The sequence below is a fragment of the Rhipicephalus sanguineus genome, chromosome 7 (genome assembly GCF_013339695.2).
Source record: "Rhipicephalus sanguineus isolate Rsan-2018 chromosome 7, BIME_Rsan_1.4, whole genome shotgun sequence".
Classification (NCBI taxonomy): Eukaryota; Metazoa; Arthropoda; class Arachnida; order Ixodida; family Ixodidae; genus Rhipicephalus; species Rhipicephalus sanguineus.
Genome location: NC_051182.1, coordinates 145,568,203 through 145,579,566, shown reverse-complemented (window position 1 = coordinate 145,579,566; position 11,364 = coordinate 145,568,203). Strand labels below are relative to the sequence as shown.

The window sequence follows — 11,364 nt, the reverse complement described above, 5'->3', positions numbered from 1 at the left end:
AGGATATTTCTGTAATAGGATAGCCACGACTTCTCTGATTTGTTCTTTTTTTGGATGCCTGGATAAAACGTAAAACAAAACAAACATGGCAACAAAGTCGTTGGAGAACTGCAGCATTTAACGCACAGATGAAATGCAGAAACTACGACTGCTAATATTAAGCTAATCGTACTCTACGTGTATGCGCTGTAACCTTTCTCCCACTGCTCTTTCTGTTAAACAAACTGCTTTCGGAAGTTCTGTATGGCCAAAGCTAACGTATGCCAATAAGATTTTTGAGCCCCACTGCGATAACTTTACCAACGCGCTCGAATCTGTTCAGAACTGGACGACACAATTTATTCTGTGTAACTATTACTACAATTCAAGTGTCTCTGCACTAAAAGCATAGATGAACTTACCCGCTCTAGCCACACACCGTAGAATTGCACTGCTTAAGCCTTTTCATAAATTTTTCATTCTTTGTCTTTTGATAACCCATGCATCAAAAGAGCCGACCACGTAGCCTGCGGCAGTCGCTCCAACTCCGTATGTCCCCCCCAAACCCGTACCGTTACCTTTTGGCAATCTTTTCTTCTGTGCACGGCACAAGAGTGTAATGGCCTGCCCACCGAAGGTACCACTGTCGTCGACCCACTAGTATTCAAGCAGCTCGTCGAAACCGTCCCACAGTAACTTATATAATCCTGTTAGCCCATCGTAACCTACTCCCACATGTAATGTCTCAACAAGAGACCTTCGAGGAAATGAATGAACGAATGTACTTAGGTGCAAAACTTACATTGTTTTCTTGGAGAGTGCGTTGAAGAGGCTAAAGACGATGTGCCACTGCATCGTGTGGCTGACCGGCACCTGCATACGGAGCAACTCATCAAAAATGCCAAATGACGGCAGCTCGAATCCCACGAGGTTGGGTTCGTTCAAAGGCGCCTCCATTTGCTGCTCGGGCTTTGAGCTGGGCACAAGAACAGTGTGATCATGTTCTTGCAGATGCCTCTCTGCTTGCTCCACGGGATTTGAATTTGGCACAAGAACCATGCGGTCAGATTCGTGCAAAGGCACCTCTGCTTGTTCCGTGGGCTTTAAGCCTGGCGCAAGAACCACATGGTCAGGTTCGTCCAAAGGTGCCTCCACTTGCTGCTCAAGTTTTGAGCTTGGTACAGGAACCATGTGATCATGTTCGTGCAAAGGTCCCTCCGCTTGTTGCGCGGGCTTTGAGCTTTGTGCAACAACTTCACAGTCGAGTTCGTCCGAAGGTGCATCCACTTGTTGCTCGGGCTTTGAGCTTGGCTCAACCTCTTGAGGGCTTGATTAAGAAAGAAGGGGGAAAAAGAAAAAGAGAGAAATGTCTTCGTCAAATCAAACACCTGACGAATGCTTATCATGTGCACTTTAGTTGAACAGGAACATGGAAACTTGCGCGAAATGTGCTACAAGATTTATGATTGAAGCGGGCAAGGCAACATTATTTTGAACACATTTCCAAAACTAGCATGACACTTGGTATTGAATTGGAAACAACACTCGAGAAATGCATGTGCACACATATCGAAAGTTCGCAATTCAATCAATGCGAAGTGGTTAATTAAATGCCATAAATGTACTGACTGCAACAGTCTTGACTGTCATTTGACGCAACATGTGAAATCTTATGCAATGTCAATGTCTATATGCACAGCAAAGGTTGCAAGTGGTGCTGGAAAGCAAACAGCAGTTCGTGCCTATGCAGTGGTGCTCTCCGTTGTGCTGATTTCTTCTTTAACTAAGTTGCCCAAGGCAAATTAGATTAGTAAATTAAGGTAATGGTTGGAAACCAATCCCACTCAATGTAACCGCTGTTAACGAAACTATAGTCAGATGCAACTTGAGCAAGCAGCACAGGCCTCGCCCGTGTACTCAACAATTTACTGTGACCATGGGGTCACCACCCATCCCACTCATGGCATCAGACTAGAACATGCAAGCTTGTGTGCATCAGCCTTTGAAGTGAGAACGCAACTGTCTTCTAAGTTGTACCAGACTATAGTTAATGTCACTACATTAATCAACTACGGTTAATCTATACAGTGGCAATGACTTTTTTTGCATGGTACCTGACTTCCTCTACTGGTTCATCGCAGTTTTCTCTTTCGTCCAGAGAAACCCGGTTCTCTTGCTGTGCCATCAATGCCTCCGACGCTTTTTCGTCAGTGCACATTCCAAGCAGGTCAGACACGGTGAAGTCTTCCAGGACGGCGTCGGAATAGTCCGGACAATCCATCGATTCCTCATCCTCCAAGTGTTCGCTCTTCTTCACACATTCCGTTGGCTCTGAAACAAGGCACAACTCTACAGAGTCTAAAGGCACGGCTTCCATATTGCTGGAATTTTTGGCCTCGGCGTCGTGAGCAGTCGTGTTTTTGGACTCGCCAAGCTCCTCCTCGTGGACTGACTTGTCCTCGCAGTCGGACAAAACGCCCGATGAACTCAATGATGTCTTCTGGCTGGCAAGCTGTGAAAAGTAAACAAATTATGTAGTTTCAACAGACTGCAGACGGTACTTGATTGACAGTAACTGTAACTGCAGCAAGTTACTTTTTTGAAACTTGGGAAATCAGTTTGGTAGAAGCGCATGAGTTAACTGTATATAATACAGTAAAAGCTCGTTTACTTGGATTTCATGGGACAGGAAAAAATGTCCGAAATAAACGAATGCCGAAGTATCAATAGTATCAAGAAAACAATAAACAAATGTCTCTTACATCAATACATTATTAAACTGCTCAGCGCAAAATGTAGACACAGCACACATAGAATTGACGAGGACCAGCGCAGGAATGGAATACCAACTAGCCCGATCTCACAATTTATATCAATACACTTTCATTTTCTTGTTGAATACATAAATGTACTTTTTTTCCACAATAGCAGTGTGAAAGCCGCAATTATGGTCATCCTGCGACTTCGTTCTCTAACGTGCACTGCCATAGCACAGTACATGGGCCTCTAGCATTTCGCCTCCATCAAAATGCAACCCCCGCGGCCGGGATCGAACCCGCAACCTTTGAGTCAGCACCTGAGCACCATAACCAGTGTAACACCGAGACGGACAACTAGGTACTCTAACTGGGTACTTTTATGCTCCATGCGACTCTAACACTGTTACTTTATGCTAGTAACTTCACTGCTTTGTGTACTCACCGCTAGCTGTGTGTGAGCGTAGGCGTGCTCGTCGTCAGCGTCGGCCAGCAGCCGCTCGATTCCACATGTTCTTTGCACTTTGACTGCAGCAGCTGCGACCACGAGGTTCTTGCGTGCATTTTTGAACCTGCTTCTCAGGGCAATCGACCACTTGCGCTGTGACAGTGAGAGGCAAGCAAATGCAGAGTTGCTTTTATGTTCATACAACGGAGTAAGGTATGGAGGAGCGTCGACTCCGCCGCCTTGCAACTGCAACAGTATATCAAGGACAATTCCGCAGTGCAAGTGACTTGCAGTATTCATGCGCATGAACGATACTATGTAAACGCTCGCACAATGTTCAAAGTCTTCGAGAAAAAGATCAGTGAAATTCACACTTTTAGCAACCCAGGGAAGCTGTTCAAGATATAGTTTTCAAATAAGCTTCAAGGTGGCAGGTTTATCCTTTCCAGTCATCACAATATTGCACTATTTCTCGATATCTTTGAGAGTTTTCTACATATCCAGAAATGACCATATCTAGAAAGGAAAGTGAAGGACTTGACCAGGACTGAACCAGACCGTCTACCCGACACTAGGAGCGGACAGAGCACAAGGTTGCCTAAGAGTTGAGCAAATCGGAACTTTCGCCACTGCTCACAGAGAAGTCACTAAGTCCAGTCAAACTTTCGTAAACACAGCACCGCACAAGCCTCACTTCCTGAAGAAATGTATTTCCAAACGGAATCTCTTAAAGTTGTCATTCAACATCACAAGCTTCATCTGGACATTTCGTGCCATTCTCCTCAGCACTTTACAAACTTTGGTAATGCAGGTGAAAAATCGCAGTTTTCAAATGTGCCAGCATGTTGCAAGGCCATACTGTCCGATACTACTGCGTGAAAAGGTCTTACCCTGTTGTACTTTCCCTCGATCACATGGGGGTACTTTGCCACCAGCGAGTCAAGTACTTTTTGGTACAACCTCGATGTCGGATAACTGCAAAGAAAGATTTAGAGACCTCTGTGCAATGGATGACAGCAATAATCCTTTAAGCAAACACCACTTGATCTATTAACCGCATTAGTCCCTTTAACTACAGTAGAACATTATAAAAGTGATGTCACATTCAATACAAAAATACTTGCACCACAGTCAACAGCAGATTTTTTTTTTTTGGACACCTGATAGTACGGATGCCTTCACAGCACCTCCATGCGTAAGAGCCAACATGTAAGCACATTTGAGTCGTCAAACACTGAAGCACTTCATCGTCCAATTTTCCAAGCTCTCTGGTGTGATTACAGATGCCAAACAGCAATACCAGTGGCAGTAACGACACTAGCCTATTGCTGATGCCACGAATGAAGCTTTCGGTTTTATATCAGAGTGTAACAAACAGTCACTATTCACTAATTACTTTTATACAGTTGAACCCTTTTATACTAGACAGTGATGTAAGAGATATTTAGGTATAAGAGACACCAGCGCACCTGCATTGAAATAGGGGTTGATCAGAAAATGAGAATGCTAGGCATGTGTGAATAGTAAATTTCAGGTTCGAAGCGAATAGTGATTTGGTTGAATAATTTCGAATCGAATTTGAATAGTATATATTGCATATTATACAAAAAAATTAGCATACTTGTCATGACCTAACCAACCTGCAGAATATTTTTTATAATTGAAACAAGGCATGTGCAAATGTCATTCTTTTTGGTTCAAAGGGAAGTAAAAGCAACTTAGAATAGTAGCAGGATCTGACTTTTGGTAGAATGCAAGTGGTAACCTGTGAAATATGTTACATTTTAAAATGTACTATACTTAGAGCATATAAGCTGGTAAAACAAGCTTTTAAGCTTAAAAAATGATGAATCGATGTGAGGGTAATATTTAACCTTGAATTGGGGCTTCGTGGCAGTGCGGATTTCCGCTGGATAGATGTATTCACGGTAAACCACTACTCCACTGAGTGAAACCACCTTTACAGGGGCTTACATGCGGTTTATATATGTCTATTTGTTCATTTCGAATACTTCGAATTTTAGAATAATTAAAATTCATGTTGAAGCAAATTTGAAGTGCTCAGATATTCGCACATGCCTAGAGAATGCGACATCCTGCTTATAAGAAGCACATCATATAAAGGACAAGAACTGCTCGCTGGTGCATGCCCCTTATACTAAAGGGATTCAACTGTAAGCCCATTTAGTACTTCATTTGGATGTCTGCATCACCATGAATATACTTAGTCCGCTACTCACTTCACTTTAAGAACCCGATACCATCCAACCAACTAACTTTTTTCCTTTTACAAACCAAAAATCCTGTCTTCTCAAACAAGAACACTAAAAACAGTTCCATACTGTGAGGAATCTTTCTATCACAAAATATTTATCGTCTGTTTACTTGCATTGACTCTGTTGAAATCAGGGTGACTGCCAGTTTCCGGTCAAGAACATTATGTTACACTGATGGTGCGCAAGCCATCTGTGACCTTGATGTACCGGGTGCATGGCATCAAAGCATGGAAAAGGGTGCGAGCCAGATGACAATTACATTCTGTGATCAAAAGGCACCCCAAGGGTTTCTTACTCTCCCAATGCACCATTGGGGGTGTCTTTTCAATTCCAATACTACACTCTAAAAATGGCATATTTGAGGTGTCCTTACGACACACAGCAATAATCGTCCTCTGGCTTTGCTGCCCAGTTGCACCCTTGTTAGTGCATTTTCATCACACGCAACAATAACTGTCATCCCGCTTGCTCGTGGCCTGCACACCGTTTGTGACTTGGAAGATCTGGGCACTCGAGGTTAAAGCAACAAAAGGCATGAAAGTGAAATGACAATTATTGTTGTTTGACAAAAAAAAAGCACCTCAAGTGGTGTAACTGCTTTTACCCTCTAAAAACAGTTGCACCCTTTGGGGCATCTCTCTTCCACGCAACAATTATCACGTGGCTTGCATGTGTTTCCCTTTCTTGACAACTTGTTGCTCGTTATTTTCCACTCAAGAATGCTACGCCCCGCTGAGAGCGCATGCACTGTCAGTGAACTGAATATACCACGAACGTGGTGTTAAAACGAGGAAAGGAACACAAGCCGGATGACGATTATTGTTGAACAGAGAGACACCCCTAAGGGTGTTTTTAGAGTGAAGAAGTTTAAAGGGACACTAAAGGGAAAGCCGATTTATCTCGTACATGTAAATTACCCGTTCACGATAACAAAATCCCCACGCTTGCCGTGAGAATATGCGTGGTAAGCGAAAAAACGTGCAAAAAGAAAATGCAGCTGGCAATGCCAACTTGAAATCGCCACACCAATCACCATGACGTCATAGATTTTGACGGCGTCTACTAGTACCTACATAGTTCTAACTGGTAAAATTGAAGCACACTGTCTTTGGGGCGGGGGGGAGGGGGGGGGGTGAGAGAGAGACAACATACCAAGTTTCAGAAAATTTCGTGGAGCAAATGCCGCCAAAATATGAAAAATACACTTTGAAATCCATGACGTTACATGCGGAGATTTCGGCATGAAATTTAGACATGAAACTTTGACCTTCATTTTCTCATCTATTATTAAAGCTATGATGGTGAAATCAACTATGCGTTTTCAGAGTAAGATTTACCAATCTAAACCTAGTAATTGTTTAAATTTAGTGTCCTTTTAAGGCATATAAGGTGTAAATCACACCCTACAGAAAAACGGTGAAGCACCGATCCACTCACAGGGTCGTCCTGTAGCAAGCCTTGAAGAGGACCGAGATGATGTGCGTCCTGACCTTCCTGGTGATCGGCCGCTTGCTCTGCAGGAAGGCGTCGTACCAGACACCGAAGGAAGGAGGCAGCATGAACTTGAGATAGTCTTGTTTGTCCTGCGCCGCTGCGGGGCTGATGGCAGCATCATCAGCTTGCATGTCATTGACGATGCTGTAGGGCTGCATCGCACACAATGCGTCTTGAATTCGCGTGACGTTCCTGCACCGCACAACGGACACAAGAGTGAAGTGTTGATAAGAGAGCTGAAAAAGTTGGAGGACGCTTGAACTTCAGCTTCAAATTTTCTTCTGTGAATTGGCAAAGTATCCACTACACATCCGTAAGGCCACACGCGCTCCTGTGCAGCTGCACGCTTTGTTGATGCTGTTGCTGATGATTAATTATGCCCGTGTGCTTTGTAATTGGTGTGCCTTTAAACGAGCCACTCGTTGCGCAACTCACATTTTGACGCCTGATGCGATTCTATGCTTCTGCCACGCAATATTACATGCAATAAGGACACTCTTCGCACTACGTGACGTTCATATAGTGTGCTTTTTCTGAAATTGTTTCAAGCACTGGTGTGGCTCTGTCGTAGAACATCTGCTTGCCACGCAGAGGTCGTGGGTGTGATTTCCACGTGAATTTAGGATTTTTATTGTATATTTATTTGTATCTATCTAGATTTTTCAGTCACAACCAATGACGCTGACACCGGAATTTCTGCGAAACGAGCTCTTTAATGCTATTGTGTTAGAAGCGATGCTACTCTCACATAATAGTTCTTGAGCAATCAATTCTCAAGTTACTTGGGGTTAAGTTTAGTATACACTGCTCCAAGCGCATGAATTTGAATGCAGAACATCAATTGTACTCACGCAGCCATGGTTCCAGTTTTGCCGTTCCCACCCACTGCCATGGTCTGTACAGCAGCATCTGAGCGGGTCACGGTCTCTCTAGGAATTTCGATGATGCTGTGGAGGCAGATTAGCACAGAAGAGTGTTTCACTCTCAGCATAGAGGCAGAATGTTGTGCCCCAGAGCATGAGTATGGCCTCTAAATCCCAACCGTATAAAGAGAAAATAAGGCCCCAGATGAAAAACCTTTTGTTCATATAACTCCTTGTGTCTGTGTTCTACACGAGTAGCATTCCATGACATGGGTTCCTTTTAACATGTTCTGTCATTATGGCCTTATATCCCATTGTCTGCCTGCAGTACATTTTCAGCAATGAAATACAAGTTCACTGTGTGGAATACCACGACCGGGGAAAAGCAGAAAATGAAAAGCCACTAACTTTGCACATGCTAAACTTTCAGTCCTTTAACAAAAATTTTAAAAAATAAAATCTATGCCTGCCTCTAACACTGTAGCCAGCAGAGGCACAATTTACCACTGCAGTTGCACGTGCACTACGCTGCTACATACACTAGGTACACTTATTCTTGCAAAAGACTCATTTAAAAATTTAAAGAAAGACATATTTTTAATGCATAACATTTTTCAAGAATCGTATTTATGTCTGCATACATCATAGCAGTCAACCAAAGGCATGGGCAAGCAGTGCAGTTGCACGTGCAACTGCACTGCTACATATTTGTACAAGGTACACTATTTCTTGCTGCAGACTCCTTATAAATTTAAATAAACAGCATAATTTTTCATGTATGGTCGGCTCACATCACTGGTTCAGATGTCTCCATTGCATCACTGCCGGTTTCTTGAATTTCAGCTTCACATGCTTGCAGCGAAACTTCCCCATGTTCATTGACTGAAGCCGGTTTAATTGCACAACTGCAAATGTCAAAAGAAAATTTTCTGGGTCAGAAACAAAAGGCATTTTCTGTAAAATGCACTGCAGTCCTTTCACATTACATATGACATTTAACTGCTTAACAGGAATAGCTTCAGAGCACTGCTGCAACACTTTCCACAATCATCCAAGGACTAAGGTCATTGCAGGCTGCATTTGGATCACAACACCAACAAACATTTTAATTCATCTAGCTGAACAGTAACAGCAAGCGAGAATTGCTGCATATAGGGGGTATGCACTTGACGTCATCCGCGAGGAGCGCTAGCGGCTGGGTCGCCATTTTGACAGTCAGCGCACTCGCCGCACGCACAATAAACTCGCTGCAAGCACTGTGTCCGAGGTCCATGCGACACAAATGACTAGAGACCTCCAGAACACCTCCTTCACGCTGACACATGGACGGTGTGTACGAACAGACTTCCAAGATGGTGCGGCGATGGTGTTGCCGCCTTGCAGATCAAGGCTCAGTGCATACCCCCTATAGGCTCTTAACCCTTTCGGACGCCACCTATGATGAACTGTCTGTAAATGTGCGAAATCGATACCACGTTTTTTCAAGGCACTCAATATTCTATTGCAGCAAAAATAATGTCATAATGTGTTCATTTATGTGTGTTATAGCAACTAATCCTAATTAAGTTGTAATTAAATATGTATTTATCCTGAAGTCACTGATGCTATGTTTTGGCATAAATAGAATGAAATCGGAGGCTAGAAATATAGTGGTAGTTCATTTTTGGTTATGTCCAGTTTGAGCAGAGAAAAATTATACTTTTCACATGACTAGCAGGAAGCGGCACGTCGAACAACTCGTCGAACGTGGTAGTGCCGTCAGCAAAGTGATCATATGCAACAGTATAATGCATAATGAAGTTAAATGAAGACAAACTTATTATGGGGGAGGTTCAATTCATCTAAAGCTCGATATATCTCGCTTTTTCTTAGCCCCTAGTTAATACAAATAGCAAAAACAAGTGGTGTGCACAATTGTGTACACAGCGTGTCAAAGGGTTAAAGAGCCACAGAGGATATAGCGAAAAGATTTGTGAAAAGTCACAACTCTTGCAGTGGAGCAAGCACAATACATCAGCTGATATAAGAAGACAGTGATAGTAAGTGAGTTGCGGTGCTCCCCTACTTACACAAGATTTCGCACAGTTTGAAGAAGATTGGGGATAAAGTGGACGCGAAAGTTGTTTTTTCAGCTCCGAAAAAGCTATTGATTCTCTATATTCACATCAATGCACAAACCACACAAAGGAACATTTGCACAATAAACCATAGGAGGCAGTTTGAAGCATGCGGAGTGGGTGTTGTTTATTTGATCCCACCGACTTGCAGCAAGAGGCATGTTGGAAAAATGGGCCGATGCCTGAATGAGCGATAAAAAGAGAATTTTTACCATGTAAACAAAGCTGTTTAAGGTCATCTCAGAATTCATTGCAGTGATAAGGTTGTGAACTGGATTTTTAAAATTGCGTCAATGTTTTGAAGCATCGTGAGCAGCTCACCCACGAAATTAGAGAAGCCAATAAAATACAGCAGCTGGGTGACCTTTGTATAAACGTGCCATCCAATGCCCTCGCCAAAAACAAGACTGATTATCTGGCTGTGATGCAATAGGCTGTGTGATAGGATGCATAACTTCTACTCATTTCATGTTCATGTTCTGCATATATATTTCTGCCAGTTTCGATAACAAAGCTTAGTTGGGGGGGGAAGTCGGCGCCTATGTTTTGTCCTCTCCTCTATACTCAATTTGTGCTGTGCAAACATGCCGATATTGATATAAGAAAACGTATTTCTCTACACACATGCGGTGGCACGCTGTAAGAATATTATGGCGAAATTCGGATGGACGTTTTTGAGAGCTCTGAAATGTGGCCATGCATTCGGTTGGTAGAATTCGGGTGCTCGAACCACCTTCAGTTGATTCTTTCGGAGCGTCAGCCTTCGACGCAGTGCACTCCCGACCACTCTGACTTCGAAGTAACAGCATAGCATGATCTGGCCGGGAGGGCGGGTCACACTAGACACAGCGGTTGCCGGCAGGTGACAGTGCGAGCGCACATTTCGGAAGGGGACAGCAAAGGACGCGTAATAGTTCCTGCACGTGTGTTTAATTGTGTTCGTGGTGTTTTTAAACATTTAACTGGCGAGTTCACATCTACCAAGCCATAACTGCACGATGTCGAAACGGGGGCGGCTACAGAAGGCGGAGGAAACGTCCACACTGCTGTTACAGCAGCTCGCAGACGAATGCCTTGAAGCTAGGCGCTTGGACGACGATGCTATCTTGGATGGTCGACGCCATATGTCGATGTAGTGCACGAACGTTTACGCGGTGGCTTCCTGCGCTGGCTGCATGGTAGCGCTAGCTGCCCCAAGATCACCGATGCATTCAGTTGGTATGCTGCCTCTTGCACTCCGACTGCAAGCTGCCATTACAACGTTTTTGCTTGGAGCATGGTTTCTCTTACATTAAATGCTTTGTTAGACATTTTCGTCTTGTCATCACTGATGAGAAATGTTCAGAAATATTTAAAGGAGCATTATGTCTGTATATGGAGACATTGTGACTGAGCAGGACGACTGATAAAATAGCTGATGTGAAACGATAC

General features: G+C 43.5%; 1 protein-coding gene across 1 annotated transcript; it reads right to left on the bottom strand.

The window, feature by feature from the left end:
* Nucleotides 1-558: 558 nt before the first annotated feature.
* Nucleotides 559-8,715, bottom strand: LOC119400176 (uncharacterized). The gene is made up of 7 exons (XM_037667170.2): nt 8,608-8,715; nt 7,805-7,900; nt 6,897-7,145; nt 4,074-4,158; nt 3,181-3,336; nt 2,094-2,491; nt 559-1,306 (listed from the first exon to the last, which is right to left on the bottom strand). Exons 1-7 carry the CDS (start codon nt 8,628-8,630, stop codon nt 778-780), a joined length of 1,536 nt encoding a protein of 511 aa, XP_037523098.2. The 5' UTR covers nt 8,631-8,715; the 3' UTR covers nt 559-777.
* Between the last annotated feature and the right edge of the window lie 2,649 nt (nt 8,716-11,364).

Excerpts from the sequence above, each read along its gene's own strand:
- LOC119400176 (XM_037667170.2), bottom strand. The coding sequence starts at position 8,630 with ATGGAGACATCTGAACCAGTGAT. Across the intron at positions 3,337-4,073 it reads TCGAGGGAAAGTACAACAGG|CGCAAGTGGTCGATTGCCCT; the intron begins GTAAGACCTTTT and ends TCACTGTCACAG. Across the intron at positions 1,307-2,093 it reads GAACCAGTAGAGGAAGTCAG|CCCTCAAGAGGTTGAGCCAA; the intron begins GTACCATGCAAA and ends TTCTTAATCAAG.